The sequence below is a fragment of the Lampetra planeri genome, chromosome 82 (assembly GCF_965212315.1).
Source record: "Lampetra planeri chromosome 82, kcLamPlan1.2.h2, whole genome shotgun sequence".
Classification (NCBI taxonomy): Eukaryota; Metazoa; Chordata; class Hyperoartia; order Petromyzontiformes; family Petromyzontidae; genus Lampetra; species Lampetra planeri.
This window is the reverse complement of record NC_136186.1, coordinates 4,992,829-5,016,486: the sequence shown is the minus strand read 5'-3', so window position 1 is coordinate 5,016,486 and position 23,658 is coordinate 4,992,829. Positions and strand designations below refer to the sequence as shown.

General features: G+C 52.7%; 3 protein-coding genes across 3 annotated transcripts; all 3 read right to left on the bottom strand.

The window, feature by feature from the left end:
• Positions 1–4,260: 4,260 nt before the first annotated feature.
• Positions 4,261–9,518, bottom strand: LOC144738362 (up-regulator of cell proliferation-like). Its single transcript, XM_078621407.1, is given in 3 exon segments — positions 4,261–6,819; positions 6,822–8,526; positions 9,050–9,518. Coding segments are annotated over 2 exon segments (2,430 nt in total). The 5' UTR covers positions 8,457–8,526; positions 9,050–9,518; the 3' UTR covers positions 4,261–6,024.
• Positions 9,519–9,588: 70 nt separating this feature from the next.
• LOC144738361 (uncharacterized) lies at positions 9,589–14,574 on the bottom strand. The gene is made up of 2 exons (XM_078621406.1): positions 14,380–14,574; positions 9,589–11,201 (listed from the first exon to the last, which is right to left on the bottom strand). The coding sequence occupies exons 1-2, from the start codon at positions 14,396–14,398 to the stop codon at positions 10,906–10,908; spliced, it is 315 nt and encodes a 104-aa protein (XP_078477532.1). The 5' UTR covers positions 14,399–14,574; the 3' UTR covers positions 9,589–10,905.
• A 4,284-nt stretch (positions 14,575–18,858) lies between these two features.
• LOC144738363 (uncharacterized) lies at positions 18,859–23,466 on the bottom strand. The gene is made up of 3 exons (XM_078621408.1): positions 23,240–23,466; positions 21,864–22,287; positions 18,859–20,612 (listed from the first exon to the last, which is right to left on the bottom strand). The coding sequence occupies exons 1-3, from the start codon at positions 23,276–23,278 to the stop codon at positions 20,404–20,406; spliced, it is 672 nt and encodes a 223-aa protein (XP_078477534.1). The 5' UTR covers positions 23,279–23,466; the 3' UTR covers positions 18,859–20,403.
• Between the last annotated feature and the right edge of the window lie 192 nt (positions 23,467–23,658).

Genomic DNA, 23,658 nt, shown 5'->3' with positions numbered 1-23,658 from the left:
TGAGTGGGTGGGTGAGTGGGTGGGTGAGTGGGTAGGTGAGTCGGTGAGTATGTGAGTGGGTGAGTGAGTGGGTGGGTGAGTGAGTGAGTGGGTAGGTGAGTGGGTGAGTGAGTGAATATGTGGGTTGGGGTGAGTGCTGATGGGTGGAAGGGTGGACAGTAAGGGTGGACAGGAAGGAGGAGGAGGTCCCCGACACCTGCGGAGCGGTGGCGATGTGACTGTTGTTGTTGTGTTGTTGTTGTTGTTGTTGTCACTGCTACTCTGACTGTGATCACACATTCACCCCACTACCACTACTACCCCCACTACTACTACCCCCCCACGTGTTCTACCACCCCTGCCACCACCTCCCCACACGCTGTGTGAGGCCTGTTCGTTGGGGTCCGGATTGATTGATTGATTGTGGTGGTGTTGTTGTTGTGGTGGTTGTGGTGGTTGTTGTGGTTGTTGTGGTGGTGGTGGTTGTTGTGGTGGTGGTTGTTGTTGTCGTCGGAACCGCCCCAGCGATAGTAACCGCTCCGCTCGATAGGGAGAGAGAGAGAGGTCTGCAGATTGTCGATCGAGCAGGCAGAGAGCTTTGGCTTGACGACTCACTCGAACGATCGATTGCTCACCCACCCACTCGCCCACCTACTCACCCACCCACTCGCCCACCCACTCGCCCACCTACTCACCCACCCACCCACTCGCCTACCCACTCGCTCACACACTCGCCCACCCACCCACTCGCTCACACACTCGCCTACCCACTCGCTCACACACTCGCCCGCTCGCCCACCCACTTGCCCGCCTACTCACCCACCCACTCGCTCACCCACCCACCTACTCACCCACCCACCCACCTACGCACCCACCTACTCACCCACCCACCCACTCGCTCACACACTCACCCACCCACTCGCCCACCCACCCACTCGCCCACACACTCGCCCACCCACTCGCTCACACACTCGCCCACCCACTCACCCACTCACTCACCCACCCACTCACACACTCGCCCACTCGCCCACCCACTCGCTCACACACTCACCCACCCACCCACCTACTCGCCCACCTACTCGCCCACCCACCCTCCCGCCCATCCACCCACTTGCTCACACACTCACCCACCCACCCACCTACTCGCCCACCCACTCGCCCACCCACCCACTCACCCTCCCACTCACCCGCCCACTGAGTGACTCAGTGTGCTTGTGATATTAACTTCTGCGCGTTTTTTTCCCCTCGCGAATTTTTTCTAACTACTTACTAACTACTACTACTAACCCATTATTATTGATGATGATGATGATTGATGTCCAGTCGATACACAGTTGCGTTTCTTAGCTTATTCTGCTCGCTGTTGTTCTTACATTGTGTGGTGTATATATATAGAGACTTAGAGATGCAGAGAGATAGAGAGGGGAGAGATTTAGAGATGCAGAGATAGAGAGAGATTTAGAGAGAGAGGAGAGAGACAGACAGAGATGAGAGACAGAGAGAGACAGACAGATACAGACATATAGAGATGAGAGGCAGAGAGAGACAGACAGATACAGACACATAGAGATGAGAGACAGACAGACACAGATGAGAGAGATGAGATGAGAGATAGAGATGACAGACAGACATATAGAGATGACAGACAGATAGACAGACAGAGAGAGAGACGGAGAGAGATGAAAGACAGAGAGAGAGAGAGACAGAGAGACAGACAGAGAGAGATAGACAGAGAGACAGAGAGAAGTGACAGACAGAGAGACAGATAGAGATGAGAGACAGAGAGAGACAGGGAGAGATGAGAGACAGAGAGAGATGAAAAACAGAGAGACAGGCAGACAGATAGAGATGAGAGACAGACAGATAGATAGAGATGAGTGAGATGAGAGACAGACAGAGAGAGACAGACAGACATAGACAGTGAGACACAGACAGACAGATAGACAGACAGATAGACAGACAGACAGTCGGAGATGAGAGAGATGAGATGAGAGAGGGAGTAGGCAGAGAGGGAGGGAGGGAGGATGTAGTAAGTGGATATCCCTCTACGCCACTCACTGCGAGGAGCTGGTGGTGGTGGTGGTGGTGCTGGTGGAGCTGGTGGAGTGTATTATAGATGTACAGCAGCCCGCGTGCTCGCCTCATCGCTTGCGGGATTTGGGATCGTGATTTGGGATCGTGATTTGGGGTGATGATGATGACGATTATTTGGGGATCGTGCCACCGTGGCTGATTGGGGGGGGGGGGGTTGTTTTTGTATTTAAACTGTTGTCCTATTATGTTCATTAAAAACCAAACCCCAAACACCACCACGACCACGGATAGTGGAAGGAGTTTCACTGCGTGAGTGTGTGTGAGAGAGTGTGTGAGGTATGTGAGTGTGTGTGAGAGTGTGTGAGTGTGTGTGAGTAAGTGTGTGTGTGTGTAAGTGTGTGTGTGAGTGTGTGTGAGTGTGTGTGTGAGTGTGTGAGTGTGTGAGTGTGTGAGGTGTGTGAGTGTGTGTGTGAGTGTGTGTGTGTGAGAGTGTGTGAGTGTGTGAGTGAGGTGTGTGTGGTGTGTGTGAGAGAGTGTGTGAGGTATGTGAGTGTGTGTGTGGTGTGTGAGTGTGAGGTGTGTGAGGTGTGTGAGTGTGTGTGCGAGTGAGTGAGTGTCGCGGAGTGTGTGAGAGAGTGAGTGTGTGTGTGAGAGTGTGAGTGTCGCTGAGTGTGTGTGAATGTGTATGAGTGTGTGTCGGTGTGTGTGTCGGTGTGTGTGTGTCGGTGTGAGTGTGAGAGTCAACGCTGTGGTGGGCAGTGCCGTGGGGGGATGGCCGATGTCCATTGGCCATTCCCCTCGTGGCGTTTGTAGCCACCGCAGCGACCAAAGGGACTGTAGCCGGTTTGTGAGGGGCTGGTGACCCCCTCCACGCTAAATTCATTCACACTAAGTCACGAAACAAATATCCGCCTTGAGCTTGTGCCGGAGGCCCCGGGGAGACAGGCGTCCATGACGTATCCTGGCCAAACCCCTTTTGGCGGAGCCAGGAGACTGAATTTTCACCCTCGGGGCTCCTCCAGAAACAACGAAAAACCACTGCGGTTGGCCATGTGGAATGTTCGAACGCTCACTGCGGAGGAGAGGCTGCCACTCCTCTGTCGGGAGCTGGACCGGTACCGCCTGGATCTCTGTGGCATTCAGGAGGTCCGGTGGACCGGTTCTGGCTCCTGCCACCATGAGGGGTGGACAGTCCTCTACTCGGGGCAGGAGACTGCCAAACAACAGGGTGTGGCTCTTCTTCTGAACAAAAGAATGAAGGGGGCGTGGGAGCGTGGCGGTGAGGTGTGGGAAGCTGTAAGCCCCAGGCTACTTTGGGCTCACCTTCCCATCAACCAGAGGCGAGGAGTGGTGGTCGTGGTTACTTATGCCCCCACCGAAGACGAACATCCGTGGAGGGATGCAGGCAAGGCCGGTGAGTTGGAGTCTGGGAGACTTTAACATTGGAGTGTATGGGAGACTTTAACATTGGGGTCCGTGGGAGGCTTTAACATTTGAGTCTATGGGTAGAGACTTTAACATTGGAGTCTATGGGAGACTTTCTATGGGTAGAGACTTTAACATTGGAGTCTATGGGAGACTTTAACATTGAAGTCTATGGGAGACTTTAGCATTGAAGTCTGGGTAAGAGACTTTAACATTGAAGTCTATGGGAGACTTTAACATTGGAGTCTATGGGTAGAGACTTTAACATTGAAGTCTATGGGTAGAGACTTTAACATTGGAGTCTATGGGTAGAGACTTTAACATTGAAGTCTATGGGTAGAGACTTTAACATTGGAGTCTATGGGTAGAGACTTTAACATTGAAGTCTATGGGTAGACTTTAACATTGGAATCTATGGGTAGAGACTTTAACATTGAAGTCTATGGGTAGACTTTAACATTGGAGTCTATGGGTAGAGACTTTAACATTGGAGTCTATGGGTAGAGACTTTAACATTGGAGTCTATGGGTAGAGACTTTAACATTGGAGTCTATGGGTAGAGACTTTAACATTGGAGTCTATGGGTAGAGACTTTAACATTGGAGTCTATGGGAGACTTTAACATTGGAGTCTATGGGTAGACTTTAACATTGAAGTCTATGGGGAGACTTTAACATTGGAGTCTATGGGTAGACACTTTAACATTGGAGTCTATGGGTAGAGACTTTAACATTGGAGTCTATGGGTAGAGACTTTAACATTGGAGTCTATGGGTAGAGACTTTAACATTGGAGTACACGACACTACACATAAAGACACATATATATCTCGATGTACATAGTTTATTTCTCGTGTAATACTGTATAGTATCGCACGTTTAGTTGTATAGTGCCACGTCAATGTGTAGAACTGTATATACTCATCATCACAGTCTATTATATTTAAAGATCACATGTCAAGGTCCTACTAAGTAATACTCATTTAATTGTGGATGCTTCTGTCAAATACTTACTTCCCTCATTAAAATGCAAATCAATGTATAACATTTTTGACGTGCGTTTTTCTGGATTTTGTTGTTGTTATTCTGTCTCTGACTGTTCAAATAAACCGACCATTAACATTATAGACTCATCATTTCTTTGTCAGTGGGCAAACGTACAAAATCAACAGGGGATCAAATACTGTTTTCCTTCACTGTAGTGTATAGTAGTATAGTGTATAGTAGTGTAGTGTATAGTCGTGTAGTGTAGTATATTGTGTATAGTAGTGTAGTGTATAGTGTAGTGTATAGTAGTGTAGTATAGTAGTATAGTGTAGTATATAGTGTATAGTAGTGTAGTATATAGTGTATAGTAGTATAGTGTATAGTAGTATAGTGTAGTGTATAGTAGTGTAGTGTATAGTGTAGTATACAGGGTAGTGTATAGTAGTGTAGTGTATAGTGTAGTATACAGGGTAGTGTATAGTGTAGTATAGTAGTGTATAGTGTAGTGTAGTATATTGTGTATAGTAGTGTAGTGTATAGTGTAGTGTATAGTAGTGTAGTATAGTAGTATAGTGTAGTATATAGTGTATAGTAGTGTAGTATATAGTGTATAGTAGTATAGTGTATAGTAGTATAGTGTAGTGTATAGTAGTGTAGTGTATAGTGTAGTATACAGGGTAGTGTATAGTAGTGTAGTGTTGAGTAGTATAGTGTAGTGTATAGTAGTGTAGTATAGTAGTATAGTGTAGTATATAGTGTATAGTAGTGTAGTATATAGTGTATAGTAGTATAGTGTATAGTAGTATAGTGTAGTGTATAGTAGTGTAGTGTATAGTGTAGTATACAGGGTAGTGTATAGTAGTGTAGTGTTGAGTAGTATAGTGTAGTGTATAGTAGTGTAGTGTATAGTATAGTGTATAGTGTAGTATACAGGGTAGTGTATAGTAGTGTAGTGTATAGTGTAGTATACAGGGTAGTGTATAGTGTAGTATAGTAGTGTATAGTGTAGTGTATAGTAGTGTATGTATAGTAATGTAGTGTATAGTGTAGTGTATAGTAGTGCAGTGTTGAGTAGTGTAGTGTATAGTGTAGTATAGTGTAGTGTAGTATAGTGTAGTGTATAGTAGTGTAGTGTATAGTGTAGTATAGTGTAGTGTATAGTAGTGTTGAGTAGTATAGTATATAGTAGTATAGTGTAGTGTATAGTAGTATAGTCTAGTGTATAGTGTAGTGTATAGTAGTATAGTGTATAGTAGTATAGTCTAGTGTATAGTAGTGTAGTGTATAGTGTAGTATACAGGGTAGTGTACTAGTACAGCACCACACCGGTGGAGAGCCAAGCCACACCATTTACGATCTGAGCACCGTGACGTTTAGCCAGTAACAACAACCAAATTCATCAGGTGACAGCCAGAAAGGGGAAAAAAAAAACCTCTCCTGCCGATTCTTTTCGCGTAACGCTGGGGGGGGGCGCAATTTTCCTTTTGACGCGAGCGTCGCGATTAGCTCCGTCGCGACGGCAAAATAACCTCTGAGCCAAACCCCACCCACCCCTTCTTCGCCGCCAACGCCGGATACCGCCGCTACAGATCGATCGCCTACTATGAGCCGTCTGCGTCCGTGGAAAGAACTCCCTCCCTCTTCGCGTCATTCCACGCCTGCTCTACCAGCCGCGCCAGCGTCGACAGCCTCACCCTCCCCGGCGCCGCGACTCGTTTCACGCGCTCCATCAGACGGCTCCTCAGGTGCCGCACGCCCTGAACGTATTCGGCGCTAACCGCGGCCATCGGCGGGGTCCCATGCCACGGGCCTGGCAGGTAGAAGTAGTTCTCGGAGTGCCCCACGACGTCCGCAAGACGACCGTGCGTGGCCTCCTGGCCCTCCTTGCCCGCCAGGCTCACGGCGGCGAGCCGCTCTAGCAGCGCCCGCTCCCTCACCTTCTCGACGCACGCCGGCACCCCGCCCGAGTTCTGGCGGACAAAGATGCAGGCGGCTTCCTTGCGTTGGCCCCCCCCCCGTTCGGAGGAGCGCCCGGACGACGTCGCCCTCCAGGGCGTCCCCCCCCCCCCGTGTCCCCCTCCAGGATCACGAGGGCGACGTGGCTTACGGCGATCGCGAACGCGACCAGCTCGCCGTCGCGCTCGCGGCTCGCCGGCCCGGGCGACGCCAGCCCCTCGACGCTGACGGCGAGGACGTAGCCGGGGGTCGCCGCTGCGTCGCCCCCCCCCCTCGACGGCCACGAGCGCCGCGAAGACCCCGCGGGCCGCCCCCCCCGCCCGCTCCGCCGCCCGCCGGGAAGCGGGAGCCGAGCGTCGTGTTGAGCAGCGCGAACGTCTCGGCGCGGTGGGGGCCCAGCGCCGAGAGCACGAAGACGGTCGGGTCGCCCCCCCCCGAGCTGGCGGTCCGCCGCCCCCAGGACGTCGGCGAGCCACTTGGCAGGCACGACGCCCGCGTCGACGTCCACCAGCTCCAGCAGGGAGCCGCTCAAGAGCAGCCGGGCGCCGATCTCCGGCGCCCGCCACACGGCGTCGTCGTCGCCCAGAACTCCGCCCTCAACGCCGCCGTCGATGCCGCGGGCCGCCTCGTAGGCCGCCTCGTAGGCCCGCGCCACTTCCCGCAGGAAGTGCTCCACTCCCAGGCAGTTGTCCCACGCCCGCGCGGCCTCGCCCCCCCCTGCGAGCGCCAGCGACAGCACGACGGCGGAGCGCTCGTCCAGCTCGATGGCCAGCCGCCGCAGGAAGGCCGCGGGGTCGTCCGCGGGCTTCTCAAGGAGCCGCCGCAGAAACGTGGGCGCGGCGATCCGGGCCCCGGACGCGCGGACGCCGAGGCGGGGGTCGTCCCTCCGCCCCGGGCGGCTCGGCCGCTTGTCGCCCTGGCGGGGGAGACGCTCTCGCTTGTAGAGAGCGACGCCGAGGTCGGCCACCTCGGACACGACCTCGTCGGCCGCGGTCGAGCTGGGCCAGCCGTCGACTTCGATGCCCCGCTCCCGGGCGAGGCGCTCCATCTCCGCGGGGGTGCTGCCCGCCGTCCGCGTGTTCGCGAGCAGGATGGCGATCCTGGAGCGCAGCCTGCTCGCGAAGGAGGCCTTGTTCTGCCCGCGCCGATTGACGTTCGCGACCATCGTCCCCGGCAGCGTCGAGAGGATGGCGCTCACCGCCGACTCCGCGTTCTCCCCGTCCTCGAAGTCGGTGAGCAGGAACACCGGCGTCGCCGCGCTCGCCAGCAAGGCCCGGCAACGCTTGGCGCTATCCCGGACGACGTCGCTGCCGACGAAGACGAACGTCGCGACGGACGCCGCCCGCAGGAAGCCGAACTGCCTCTCGAGGCGGCTGTTGGCGGCGTTGCCGCGCAGGTTCAGGGCGCAGAAGGGGCTCCGCGCGTCGTCCTCCTCCGCGTCGTCCACCTCGGCGCCCGGGAAGTACGGCGACATCTCCACCAGCCCGTCGGAAACCACCCGGGGCACGTCGCCCTGCGCCGTGTCGCGGTGGACGAACGCCTCGTGGCCCCGACCGCCAAGGATCAAGTTGAGCAGCTCCGATTTGGAGCCGGAGCCGCCGCGGCCGAAGCGAGCGAACGCCACGCACGGCATGCGCAGGACCAGCGCCGGGGGGCGCCCCTCGCCGCGGGCGTCCCGCCAACCCGTCCGCCGCGTCGCGATCTGCCAACCCTTCCACCGCCTCGCGACGTGCCGCACGGCGCAGAGCTTCAGCGTGACGACCCCCCGTCCCGCGTCGGGCAGCAGCAAGGGCAGCGCGAAGCGGCACGCGGACATCTTGTGCATCAGGTCGTCCTGCAGCGGGTGGTCGGCGCACAGCAGAACCGCGACCTCCAGATCCAACGGGTTGATGAAGCCGTCCGAGATCTTGTCGCTGGCGCTGGCGGAGCTCGCCCTGCGCGCGGCGCAGGCGGTGCTGGCGCTTCGGGACTCGGGGTTCGTCATCATCACGTCCTGCACAAAGTGTCGCGCGACCTCCTCCAGCGAGCTGAGATGCTTGCGCCGCCTGCTCAGCGTGACGACGTCGTGTCGTTGCATCTTGTCCCCGTAGCAGTGGCTCAGGTTGAGCTCGTAGAGAATTTGGAAGAACGTCACCGAATCGCCACAGCTGCAATGGGAAAGCGCGTCCACAGCGGGAGGGGGGTTTTGTCGCGGTCGTCGTTGGATCACGCAAAATATCTAAATGTTATGTCGTTAAACCCACCGCCACCCACTGCTATGCACTACACTACTATATACTATACACTACACTAATATACACTACACTATACACTACACTACTATATACTATACACTACACTAATATACACTACACTACTATATACTATGCACTACACTATTATACACTACACTATACACTACTATACACTACACTATACACTACACTACTATACACTATACTATACACTACACTACTATACACTAATATACACTACACTATCCACTACAATACTATACGCCACTACTATACGCCACTACTATACACAACACTACACTATACACTACTTTAAACTACACTATACACTACTTTACACTATTCTACACACTACACGACACACCACCGCCTTGGCAAATGTAACCTCAAGCGCTTTGTTGGCTTTGCGTTGCGAGGCTGAAGGATCGGTTCATACCTCTCGCTGAGCGATGGAGACCGTGGGGGTATTGGCGACGCTAAAATCGCCAATCGGCGAGGGTGGGCGGGAGTGGGGCGGGGGCAAAAACAACACAAACAAACCTCATGCAGATCAAGAATCAACCAGGACACAACCACTAACAACCAAACAAACACAAAACACGTTTGTACGGATCCTTCACATTTACACCACCACAACCTTCACAGAGAAATCTACACACTCAGCACTCCATCATTAATCTCTCCTTCATCCACAGCTCTCTCCTTCATCCACAGCTCTCTCCTTCACCCACAGCTCTCTCCTTCATCCACAGCTCTCTCCTTCACCCACAGCTCTCTCCTTCACCCACAGCTCTCTCCTTCATCCACAGCTCTCTCCTTCATCCACAGCTCTCTCCTTCACCCACAGCTCCCTCCTTCATCCACAGCTCCCTCCTTCACCCACAGCTCCCTCCTTCATCTACAGCTCCCTCCTTCATCCACAGCTCTTTCCTTCACCCACAGCTCTCTCTTTCATCCACAAGCTCCCTCCTTCATCCACAGCTCTCTCCTTCACCCACAGCTCTCTCCTTCATCCACAGCTCTCTCCTTCATCCACAGCTCTCTCCTTCATCCACAGCTCTCTCCTTCATCCACAGCTCTCTCCTTCATCCACAGCTCTCTCCTTCACCCACAGCTCCCTCCTTCACCCACAGCTCTCTCCTTCATCCACAGCTCTCTCCTTCACCCACAGCTCTCTCCTTCATCCACAGATCTCTCCTTCACCCACAGCTCTCTCCTTCACCCACAGCTCCCTCCTTCACCCACAGCTCCCTCCTTCATCCACAGCTCTCTCCTTCATCCACAGCTCTCTCCTTCATCCATAGTTCTCTCCTTCATCCACAGCTCTCTCCTTCATCCACAGCTCCCTCCTTCACCCACAGCTCTCTCCTTCATCCACAGCTCCCTCCACGCACAGCTCCCTCTTCTCTTATCCCCACTGTCCCCTCTCTCATTCCCTCCCTCCTCCCCTCATCCCTGTCACCTCATTCCCAGCGACCAATCACGCATCGTCACACCTCGGACCGTGTCTCCTCATCTCCGTACCAACCAATCACAGATCATCACACAGTGAGGGGTTGCTCCCGGTTCGTTGCGGGAACCATTACAGGGGGGGACTGATAGGCCACGAAGGGTCGCAACGGGTCTGTGAGAATTACTAAACTAGTTTTTATTACTCTTAATTTCTTTCGGTAAAGTCACGTAGGTATAAAATAAATTGAATGACGACGTTTCGGGCGCAACACAAGCGTCCGTCATCAGGTGGGACAACCACAACAAGAAACAATTGCTGGAGTGGGCAAAAGGGCTGCTGTAACAAGAGGCTCTAGAGGCAAGAGAGGGCGGAGGAGCCAGGGAGGAGAGATAGAGAGGGGGGTGTGGGGTAGGGGGAGTGGAGCGCTGCCAAGTGAAGCGCTATTGTTACCTGGTAACAATAGTTTCTATTGTTACCTGCTAACAATAGTTTATATTGTTACCTGCTAACAGTAGTTTTTGGTAACAATAGTTTATATTGTTGTCTGGTAACAATAGTTTTTGGTAACAATAGTTTTTTATTATTACCTGGTAACAATAGTTTATATTGTTACCAGGTAACAATAGAAACTATTGTTACCTGGTAACAATAGTTTCTGGTAACAATAGAAACTATTGTTACCAGAAACTATCAGGGTCTGGGATCGAACTCACGACCTCCTGTAGACCAGGCGAGGTAGTTAACATCTCACCACTCCTCGCCACCGCGGCAATACAAGTGCAAGAATCGGCGATAGAAACATTCGCTGCTGCTGCTGCCGCTGTTCTAAGGCGAGAGGGTTACGTACGAAGCTTGTCCAACCAGTCCTTGAGCAGTGGGTAGTGCGTCTGGATTTCATTTAAGACGCTCAGCAGATTCTGGCATTCGGTCTCCCCGCCGTCGATGAAGTGGTCGAGGATGAAGTTGGCGCTGTGCCCCTGGACCGGCATGTCCTTGGCGCGGTTGTAAATGGACCTCGTGATGAAATCGCGCCGGTCCAGCTCATTGAGGAAGAACGAGACGTGTCGACTCAGGATTGTCTTCAGAACGGGCTTCTCATCGCGAATCAGCTTCGCCGTTTGGTCGGAATCGTTGCCTGCAAAGGAGAAAGGGTCGCAGATTCCCGCCGCTTGTGTAGCCTCAGCGGACCGTAGGGGGCAAGTGGCTGTGAGTAGCGAGTAGCAGCGTCTATGAAGGCTACCGACACTGTGGCACACACACAGACATACACTCACACACACAGACACACACAGACACACACAGACACTCACACACACAGACACACACACACAGGGAATGAGTTTCCAGCACCACGCCCGGCCGCCTTTGTCTCTCCCAGGCGGGAGTGTACTGAATCGCAATCCGCAGCACAGGTGGCCGAATCGCAGACCCACGTGGTGAGATGTTAACTACCTCGCCTGGTCTACAGGAGGTCGTGGGTTCAATCCCATGACCCTGTGAGATGTTGACTACCTCGCCTGGTCTACAGGAGGTCGTGGGTTCGATTTCTTGACCCTTTGAGATGTTAACTACCTCTCGTGGTGTTCAGGAGGCCGTGGGTTCAATCCCGTGACCCTGACAATGCCTGCTGCTGTATAACAACAAGGCTATGTGTCCTGACTTTTAGCCCACCCTGTATAATAGTAACAACTCTTTGTGTCCTGAGTTTAGGGCCACGCTGCGTATCTAAAAAAGGACAAATGTTCATCTCCAACGTCAGCGGAACGTCTGATTTGCATGGACGTAACATTGACCTCTCAGGAATGTAAAATAACCACAATTTTTGAAGCCTCTGGGGGGTTGTTCTCAACTTCCTCATTTCACGCAACTCAGGGGCATTCCCATTGCGTCACTGCACGGGAGGCTACGCGATGTTGACTGCCTCGCCTGGTCTACAGGAGGTCGTGGGTTTGATCCCGGACCCTGTGAGATGTTGACTACCTCGCCTGGTCTACAGGAGGTCGTGGGTTCGATCCCAGACCCTGTGAGATGTTGACTGCCTCGCCAGGTCTACAGGAGGTCGTGGGTTCGATCCCAGACCCAGTGAGATGTTGACTGCCTCGCCTGGTCTACAGGAGGTCGTGGGTTTGATCCCGGACCCTGTGAGATGTTGACTACCTCGCCTGGTCTACAGGAGGTCGTGGGTTCGATCCCAGACCCTGTGAGATGTTGACTGCCTCGCCAGGTCTACAGGAGGTCGTGGGTTCGATCCCAGACCCAGTGAGATGTTGACTGCCTCGCCTGGTCTACAGGAGGTCGTGGGTTTGATCCCGGACCCTGTGAGATGTTGACTACCTCGCCTGGTCTACAGGAGGTCGTGGGTTCGATCCCAGACCCTGTGAGATGTTGACTGCCTCGCCAGGTCTACAGGAGGTCGTGGGTTCGATCCCAGACCCAGTGAGATGTTGACTGCCTCGCCTGGTCTACAGGAGGTCGTGGGTTCGAGCCCGGACCCTGTGAGATGTTGACTACCTCGCCTGGTCTACAGGAGGTCGTGGGTTCGATCCCAGACCCTGTGAGATGTTGACTACCTCGGCTGGTCTACAGGAGGTCGTGGGTTCGATCTCGGACCCTGTGAGATGTTGACTGCCTCGCCTGGTCTACAGGAGGTCGTGGGTTCGATCTCGGAACCTGTGAGATGTTGACTGCCTCGCCTGGTCTACAGGAGGTCGTGGGTTTGATCTCGGACCCTGTGAGATGTTGACTACCTCGCCTGGTATACAAGAGGTCGTGGGTTCGATCCCAGACCCTGTGCGATGTTGACTACCTCGCCTGGTCTACAGGAGGTCGTGGGTTCGATCCCGAACCCTGTGAGATGTTGACTGCCTCGCCTGGTCTACAGGAGGTCGTGGGTTCGATCCCAGACCCTGTGAGATGTTGACTACCTCGCCTGGTCTACAGGAGGTCGTGGGTTCGATCCCAGACCCTGTGAGATGTTGACTACCTTGCCTGGTATACAGGAGGTCGTGGGTTTGATCTCGGACCCTGACGATGCCTGCTGCTGCCTATTTGCAGTCTGTGTTTGTCTGTCTGTGTGTGTGTGTCAGTCTGTGTGTGTGTCTCTCTACACCGTGACATCGGTAGCCAGAGCAGGAGCTGTCTGCATCTACAGCGGCCAGCCCCTACAGACGAAGAGCATTGCCCATAGACTAACATTGCCCATAGACTAACATTGCCCATAGACTAACATTGCCCATAGACTAACATTGCCCATAGACTAACATTGCCCATAGACTAACATTGCCCATAGACTAACATTGCCCATAGACTAACATTGCCCATAGACTAACATTGCCCATAGACTAACATTGCCCATAGACTAACATTGCCCATAGACTAACATTGCCCATAGACTAACATTGCCCATAGACTAACATTGCCCATAGACTAACATTGCCCATAGACTAACATTGCCCATAGACTAACATTGCCCATAGACTAACATTGCCCATAGACTAACATTGCCCATAGACTAACATTGCCCATAGACTAACATTGCCCATAGACTAAACACTGCCCATAGACTAAACACTGCCCATAGACTAACACTGCCCATAGACTAACATTGCCCATAGACTAACATTGCCCATAGATTAACATTGCCCATAGACTAACATTACCCACATAGACTAACACTGCCCATAGACTAACATTGCCCCTAGACTACCATTACCCACATAGTCTAACATTGCCCATAGACTAACATTGCCCATAGACTAACATTGCCCCTAGACTACCATTACCCACATAGTCTAACATTGCCCATAGACTAACACTGCCCGTAGACTAACACTGCCCGTAGACTAACACTGCCCGTAGACTAACACTGCCCGTAGACTAACACTGCCCGTAGACTAACACTGCCCGTAGACTAACACTGCCCGTAGACTAACACTGCACCATAGACTCAACACTGCCCATAGACTCAACACTGCCCATAGACTCAACACTGCCCATAGACTCAACACTGCCCCATAGACTCAAAACTGCCCATAGACTCAACACTGCCCATAGACTCAACACTGCCCATAGACTCAACACTGCCCATAGACTCAACACTGCCCATAGACTCAACACTGCCCATAGACTCAACACTGCCCATAGACTCAACACTGTCCATAGACTCAACACTGCACCATAGACTCAACACTGCCCATAGACTCAACACTGCCCCATAGACTCAACACTGCATCTACATCAGCCAGCCCGGACAGAACAAGAAGGAGACAAAAGAGAGAGATCAATGAAGTGATGGGAACTGAGGTTTCGTTTACCTCGCGAGTCATGGGCCATGCCTCTGTCGCTCCTCCGTCGCTCCGTGTCTCTGTCTTCAGTTCTCACTCACTCACCCACTCGCTCACTCACCCAATCACTCATCCACTCACTCACCCTCACTCGCCCACTCACCCACTCACGCACCCACTCACTGAATCACCAAGTCGCCCACTCACTCAGCCATTCACTCACCCACTCACCCACTCACCCACTCACTCACTGACCCAATCACTCACCCAATCACTCACTCAGCCACTCACTCAGCCACTCACTCACTCGCTCACTCACTCACACACCTACTCACTCATCCACTCACTCACCCTCACTCGCCCACTCACCCACTCACGCACCCACTCACTGAATCACCAAGTCACCCACTCACTCAACCACCCACTCACTGACCCAATCACTCACCCAATCACTCACTCACCAACCCACTCACCCACCCACTCACCCAATCGCTCATCCACTCACACACCTACTCACTCATCCACTCACTCACCCTCACTCACCTACTCACGCACCCACTCATTCAATCACCAACTCGCCCACTCACTCACCCACTCACTCACTCACTCACCCACCCACTCACCCACCCACTCGCTCACTCAGCCACTCACTCACCCACTCGTTCACTCACCCACCCACTCGCTCACCCACTCGCTCACCCACTCACTCACCCACTCACTCACCCACTCACTCACCCACTCACTCACCCACTCACTCACTCACTCACCCACTCACTCACCCACTCACTCACCCACTCACTCACCCACTCACTCACCCACTCACTCACCCACTCACTCACCCACTCACTCACCCACTCACTCACCCACTCACTCACCCACCCACTCACTCACCCACTCACCCACCCACTCACCCACTCACTCACCCACTCACCCACCCACTCACCCACTCACTCACCCACTCACTCACCCACTCACTCACCCACTCACTCACCCACTCACTCACCCACTCACTCACCCACTCACTCACCCACTCACTCACCCACTCACTCACCCACTCACTCACCCACTCACTCACCCACTCACTCACCCACTCACTCACCCACTCACTCACCCACTCACTCACTCACCCACTCACTCACTCACCCACTCACTCACCCACTCACTCACCCACTCACTCACCCACTCACTCAATCACCCACTCACTCAATCACCAACTTACCCACTCACTCACTCACCCACTCACTCACTCACCCACCCAATCACTCAGCCACTCACCCAATCACTCACTCACCCACTCACGGCGGCTCCCATCAGAGCCCTTCGTGACCACGACCCAAGACGCCACCTGCAGTCGATCCGGACCTCCCATTAGTGAACTTCGCGACGTATACACTGTACTATACACTGTACACTGCACTATACACTATACACTACACACTACAAATACACTGCACTATACACTACATTATACACCACACAACAACATTTTACACTACACTACACTACTACATTATACACCACACTACTATACACTACACTATTACACTACATGATACACCACACTACTACATTATACACTACACTACTATACACTACACACCACTATACACCTTGTATCAGCAGGGCTGTGGCTTCGTAGTCTGTTGCCCACGGACATTCACAGCAAAGTCGTTCCCACCACGTCCACTCCTTCTGTGACCACCACCCACTCCACCACCCACCACCACCATCACCCACACCACCACCACCCACATCCACACCACCCACACCCACCACCATCACTGAAGTCCGTTCTAGTTCTGTAGTCGTCATTCTGCGGGTAGGAAGGAGAGGGTACGATGCGGAAATGTCCCGCATAGTTGCAATTTTTCTTGATGTTGTTGTATCTGTGTGTGTATGTCGGTGTGTGTGTGTGCATTGTGTGTCTGTGCGTGTGTGTGTCTGTGTGTACCACACCTATTACCATAAATAGGGTAAAAAAAACGGTGATCCAATCTCCGACTCCCAAGAACAGGTTTGCAGATTTGCTGAGCATTTCTGAGGTCCTGGGCGAGGGAAAATCCCTTGACATGAAAAACATCATGGCACAAAGTGGGAATGACCCTGCTGAGGCTGCGGTGCCTCAAATATTGGAAGAAGTCACCCCCTGTAAGTGGCTGGGTGAGATGCCATCTGTTGAGGAAGTACTGAAGGCGATCCAGAGTCTGAGACCAGGAAAGGCACCGGGCAGAGATGATCTCCCAAGCGAAATGCTGAGGGAGGGTGGCGTTTGTGCACAGACTGCCTTACATGACACCATAACAACAGTCTGGTCCACTGGACGGGTTCCGCAGGATTGAAAGGATGCCCTGGTGGTCCCCCTCTTTAAGAAGGGGGACTGGCACAGACTGTAACAACTACAGGGGCATCTCACTCCTCGGTGTGCCGGGAAAGGTCCTGGCAAGGATTATTCAATATCACCTTGCCAGGCACGCTGAGGAGAGGCTTGCGGAGCCCCAATGCGGTTTCAGGAAAGGGCGGTCCTGCACAGATGCCATATTTTCTGTCCGTCTGCTTCAGCAGAGGTGTAGGGAATTCCAACAAGACCTACATCTCTGCTTTATTGACCTGGTCAAGGCCTATGATACCATCAGTAGGCCTGGGCTCTGGGTTGTTCTTCGTGCTTTTGGAGTCCCTGACCCTCTGCTCACGATCATTAAGGACCTTCATGATGGTAAAACTACGTGGCTGGGAGTCGGAGCCATTCCCTGTTCACCTTGGGGTGCGACAGGGATGTCCTCTGGCTCCAACATTATTTAACATCTTTTTTCGACCACGTAGTTCGTGAAGCCTTTGATGGCTGTACCAGAGGAATTTCCATCTGGTACACAGATACAATGGGAGGCTGATCGATGCCCGGGTGAGGTCAAGGGATGGCTCCTATTGGTCAACCACGTTATGTAAGCCGATGATCTGGTAATTGCCGCTCACTCAGAGGAGGAGTTGGAGGCGCTGCTGCTGAAACTGGAGCGTGCCACTAAGAGGTGGGGCCTTACCACCAGCCCTACCAAAACGAAGCACCTGCCTGGGTATTTTGTACCATCGGACACTCCACCCCCACAACTCCCAATCGGTGATGGGGCAGTTGTGGAGAGAGTGGAGAGTTTCCCATACCTGGGTAGTGTGCTCATGACCGGCTCTGGTTTGACAGCAGAGGTCTCATTCCGAATCAGTCGAGCAGCAATATCTTTTCATCGGTTGCGTAACGCTGTGTGGAAGCTACCTGGTCTGTCGCTCCGCACGAAGCGTCGGGTCTTCTCGGCCACAGTCATTCCCTCCCTTCTCTACGCTTGCGAAACGTGGACCCCCCTAATGGAACATCTTTACCGGTTGGAAACACATGGGATGGACTTTATTTTATTTTATACAATAATGTCTAACAGTGTATTGTATTACATTGCTCTGTTTTTTTCTTTTCTTGTTCCATTGTTTGTAATGGCAGAGATTAGATATTAATAAAGTATAACCACAATCATATAAAGATAAATCTATTTTATAGCAATAAATTGGGGGTGATATTTTGAGCATATTTGAATATTAGGGGGGGGGGGTGTTTGTCCCTCCCAATATATATGATAATTACGGCCTCGGTGTGAACCTCATTATACACACTCATCACACACAAGAGTTGTGTGTGATGAGTGTGGACCCATTATTACTCCCGTTACACACACACGTGGAAGATTTTGAAGCAAAAGCGATCACCTCAAGCAAACTAAAACCCTCTGCTTTTGTTTCGATATGTGGATGGCACAACCGGTGGTCTGGCCACATGGCAAAGATGTACTTAACGAATGTCTAAATCATAACTCGCAAAATCCATCCATCCAGTTCACCATGGAAGTGGAAAACTGACAGAACTTCATATTTTTTGGGTCTTTCGGTAATGTGACGTAGATAGGTTCAAAGAAATTAACAAAAAACTACGACATTTCGATCGCAACACAAGCGTTCATCAGGCTCTCTTGTGTTGCGATCGAAACGTCGTAGTTTTTGTTGTTCTACGTGACTTTACCGAAAGACCCAACGAATGTGACTTTCTGCAGTCACGAAAGCTTTAAGTCAAGATTTGACAAAACTCTCCCATTTCTGGATCGTCTGCTCGGGCTCCGGCCGAAACGGTAAAATAACACGCACAGCGTTTACCGAAAGTCACTGACGCCGATCTGAATCCAGAGTCACTCCATCACCCCGCACTGAAATCCTCTCTCATCAAGATGCTCATTCTTCGGGCTAAACAGGTCCCTGCGGGGTGGGCTGGTAGGAACGAATAACCAAAGAATATAAACATCATGTATTATTACACTTGTTTAGCCAGGAAAGCCCCACTGAGTGGGAAGGTTTTTGTAGGGTCCTGCCAAGTGTTTGCAGTAGGGGGCGATGTTGCTACACGGACGGACGGACGATATAATCTATTGTAGGCTGGTTCACTTCGTTCCTACCAGTATAAAGTGTCAATCGGTGACAATCTCAGAAGTGAAATTCAACATGTTGAAGCAGTGATGCAATTGAACGGTTACAATGATACACAAATCACCAGGGCACTGAATGCCAAAACTAAATCAAATATCACGAGAGTTGAAACTGACCGAGTAATTGAAACTGTTAAAATGCCGTACATTGCTGGAGCCACTGATGAACTAGGCAGATTTTTGGAAAAACAAAACATCCCAGTGAGATTTGCCACGGGAAAATAAAATACATTGACTAATATCTAGCACCATTGGAACCTCATTTGCCAGTAAAAAATATAATTGGTTTTTTACCCTTTTATCTGGCAACAAAACTGACACCTTTATTACGAGGAGTCATGTTTGCATAGACCACAATACCTGCAGCCATAATGCAAACAAAAAACATAACTCTAATAATGTATGCACTGTCCTTGAAGTTGATTGGTCCACTCCCAAGACAGCTTTCCTTACAGCCTAGTCTCACATGGTGTTGGACCAGATGACGCCAAAAGGCGCACAACTCAAAGACAATGCACCATCAGAGTATGAGAGCTCGGGGTTAAGCATTTACACCATTGGAACCTCATTTGCCAGTAAAAAATATGATAATTGGTTTTTTACCCTGTTTGGAAGCGAATCGTCAAATAATGCATCATTTAAATGCACGCCTATACAGGCCACCATACATCAATGGGGATTACAGGATGCGGACAATAACAGGACCCTGCGGGGTGGGCTGGTAGGAACGGGTCCTGTTTTATGTAAAAGCTTTAATTTTAAATGTTTCTATTTAAAAACATCAGGGAATGTAACATTGTTAAACATTAACTCCCTTTTACACACGCTGGGGGGGGGGGGGGGGGGGTACGATACGATGGGAGAGTTTGAGGCCTAGTTCTAGGCTTTAGGCCTAGCTGTAGGCTTTAGGCCGCTGTGAGTTAATTTTTAATTTAAATGTTTTAATTATGAATGTATAATGTACATGTTTTAATTATTAATGTAAAAGCTTTAAATGTAAATGTTTATATTTTAAATCAGGGAATGTAACATTGTTACACATTAACTCCCTTTCACACACGCGGGGGTACGATACGAAGGGAGACCTTGAGGCCTAGTTCTAGGCTTTAGGCCTAGCTGTAGGCTTTAGGCCGCTGTGAGTTTTTTTATAATTTAAAAGTTTTAATTAAAAGCTATGTCAGGGAATTATAAGGGAATGTTGCACGTGTTTAGCCAGGAAAGCCTCAATAATTTAAATGTTTTAATTAAAAGCTATCCGAGGGAATTATAAGGGAATGTTACACTTGTTTAGCCAGGAAAGCCTCACCGAGTCTAAAGGTTTTTGTAGGGTCATGCCAAGTGTTTGCAGTAGGGGGCGATGTTGCTACACGTAATCGGACATCGGACGGACGGACGACAATCTATTGTAGGCTGGTTCACTTCGTTCCTACCAGTAACAAGTACTGCTACAAGGGCTGTGTGTGATCAGTCAACAGACCCCATCACACACTCACACACGAGCATAGACCCAGGGGTGTCCAGAGCGGAGGGTTCACACGTCTTCCTAGGTGGTGGCGATGGTGGAGATGGTGGTGGCATTGGCGGCGGTGGTGGTGGTGGTGGTGGTGGTGGCGGTGGCGGTGCCTTTGGTGGCAGCAGTGGCTTTGTCTACGGAGCAGCAGTTTCGGTATCTTCTCAGCAGCACGAAGAGGAGGGCGGTGACGATCCCGACCCCGGCCAGCAGCGAGCAGATCACAGCCAAGAACGTCGTCACTGCGATCGCAAAAAGATAAAGAGCCCTCGTGGAGCCTTGAACACTACACTACAATGTACGAGATTAGTATACACTACACTTCTATACACTACATACGATACACGAATATACATTACTATACACAACTATATTCTGTACTATACTATACACTACTCTGTACACTACTAAACTATATGCTACACCTTTACACTATCATAGACTGCACACTACTCTACAATACTACACACTACACTTTTCACTGCACTATACACTGCACACTATACACTACACACATGCAGGGCAATAGCGTCGTCTGTTGTCCAGCAACGGCAGCTGCAGGTGACGAGCAGCAAGCATGCCGGTGATGACCACTTCCGCGGCTGTGTGTCGGCAGGGCGGAGAAACTGGGGCGAGGGTCACGGAAGACCCCGTCGGCAGAGGTCGCAACCGGCTACCCGATACCCGTACCCTACCCGATACCCGGCTACCCGTACCCGGCCGGGTACGGGTAGCCAGGTACCAGTTTGCGACCCTGGTGCGGCCGGGTACGGGTAAGGAATCAAAACCCGTTTGCGACGTCTGCCCGTCAGGAAGCCCCTGGGACCCGCTAGCGGGTTCCAGAAGGGAGGAGTGGCCAGGGCGGAGCCCAGAGGTCACAAACGGGTAAACGTTCCCTACCCGTACCCTACCCGAAATGAGTGACAAATGGTGACTCACCAGTGACTCATGGCCTACCCAGCTACCCGTATCCGGCCGCACCAGGGTCGCAAACGGCTACCCATACCCGGCTGGGTATGGGTATCGGGTAGGATACTGGTATCGGGTACCCGATCAAGGCAGCGGAGAGTGGAGAGCTCTGTGTCTGCCGGTTCTGGGAAGTGGACTCGTTTGGTCGTCACTGTTGTCGCTGCCGCCTTCGCTAGACGACATTGCGCGGCCGGACAGTTGTTGGCCGTCTCGGTCAGCGCATCACGGTCGGCGTTGTGTCTGGGCTAGGCGACTTGGGAGAAGCAAACCTGTGAACCTGGAAGTGTTGAATAAAGAAGGTGCCTCCTCAAAACCTCGTCTCCCCCGCTCCGCTTGACACTACACATACATGGATTCTGGTCTGCCGAGCTGGCTGGCTGGAGTCCTGCCTGGCTGGATTCCTAGCTGTCTAGCTGGATGGCTGTATTCTTACCTGCCTGGACAGCTGAATTCCTGCCTGGCTGCCCGACTGGTCAGGCTTGCTGCCTGCCTGGGTGCCTGCCTGCCTGGCAGGGCACACCCACCGTTAGGCGTGGATTCATCGCTCTGCTGATGAGCGGAAGACGAAGCCGGTTCCTCGACGTGGAGCCTGAAGGAGCAGCTGCAGTCCTCCTCCTCCTGCTGCGGATCCAGCTGCTGCTCCACCACGGCGGTGGCGGCAACAGCGGTGGCAGAGGTGGCAGCTGCGTTGGCAGCTGGATTGGTGGCAGTGGTGGCAAAGGTGGGGGCTGGATTGGCGGCATCGGAGGGGGCTCCGTTGGTGGCAGCGGTGGGGGCTGGATTGGTGGCAGCGGTGGGGGCTCCGTTGGCGGCGGCTCCGTGGCGGACGCAGCAGGAGTAGAGGCCGCTGTGCGATGGCGACGCTCGCTCGAAGGAGAGCGACACGGAGTGAGCGGACGAGTCGAGGGTAAAGGTGGCACCGTGTTGGTTCGCGTTGGCGCCGGAGATCTGCGAGAGACAGAGGGGGTGGGGTAACGTCGTGGGGAGGCCGTGGATTCTGTTCGGCTCCTGGATCTGCATCGCGTTGCATTGTACAGAAGACGCACACAATAGAGACCCGTAGACCCACACAGATGTAGGGGTGTTAGAGAGAGAGCCCGTTATGCATGGCAGCTTATGGCAAACAAACAGTGGGCGGGGCTACGTGAGTGCACGGGGCGGTGCTCTCTACGACGTCCGCGCCAGGTACCCCGGGGGGGCTGATTCGGAGTTATGATCCCCCGGGGCCCCACCCCTCAGCGGGGGGTTGGGTATAAAAGGGGATGTAGCGGAGGGCTCGGGAGTCTTGTTAAGCTAACCAGTGAAGACTGAAGACGTCTTAGCTAGAGCCCTGGACTCCCCTGGTTCGCCATCCTTATCAGGGCCGAACAGGACCGAGCCAGCGGCGTGGTCCCGTGATCCAGAGCCGGTGCATTTGTCAGCGCTGGCCTGGGACTCTGGGTACCGGGCGCGACTTACCAGTGTTGGGCCAGATAGCCTCCCCTAGCCCGTTAGAGGAGGACTAGGAGGCAGGCTAGGAAGTAGCTAGCCGGGTGAGGGGGCCGACACCCCCTCTAGAGTTGTATGCCACAACCGTGCTGTGTATAATAAACCCGTGTGCCTCCAACTCCGGCGTCCAAGAGTCGTGAACTCTATTACCCACACAGAGACCCACACAGAGACCCACACAGAGACCCACACAGAGACCCACACAGAGACCCACACAGAGACCCACACAGAGACCCACACAGAGACCCACACAGAGACCCACACAGAGACCCACACAGAGACCCACACAGAGACCCACACAGAGACCCGCACAGAGACCCGCACACACAGAGACCCACACAGAGACCCACACAGAGACCCGCACACACAGAGACCCACAGGGACACACAGAGACACACAGAGACCCGCTCACCATGAGCGTGGAGCCGTTTTCCAGCCTCCCCCTCCACATCGCCCGCTCTGCCCCCCCTCCCCCCCTCCCCCCCGTGGGTAGGGGGCAGCGAAAGGTCACGTGGTTGCCCGTCCACACGTCCAGAGCGGCTGGGAAGGGTGGTGGTGGTGGTGGCGGTGTTGTTGTTGTTGGTGGCGGTGTTGTTGTTGTTGGTGGTGGCGGTGTTGTTGTTGGTGGTGGCGGTGGTGTTTTTGTTGTTGTTGGTGGTGGTGTTTTTGTTGTTGTTGGTGGTGGCGGTGGTGTTGTTGTTGTTGGTGGCGGTGCCGTCTTCACGTGCGGCGAGTCTGAGGGGGGAAGACGACAGGCAAAGGTCCCCCAGGTAGCCTCTAGCAGGGCTGTAGGGGCAAGTGCTGTTAGTAGCACACAGACATTACCATACA

What these genes read in the sequence shown, in the direction of transcription:
- LOC144738363 (XM_078621408.1), bottom strand. Translation starts at nt 23,278, where the DNA reads ATGTGGAGGGGGAGGCTGGAAAACGGCTCCACGCTCATG. An exon ending in AAAACGGCTCCACGCTCATG is followed by an intron (nt 22,288 to 23,239) that starts GTGAGCGGGTCT and finishes TGTCTCTCGCAG; the next exon opens with ATCTCCGGCGCCAACGCGAA. An exon ending in CGATGAATCCACGCCTAACG is followed by an intron (nt 20,613 to 21,863) that starts GTGGGTGTGCCC and finishes TTGCGATCGCAG; the next exon opens with TGACGACGTTCTTGGCTGTG.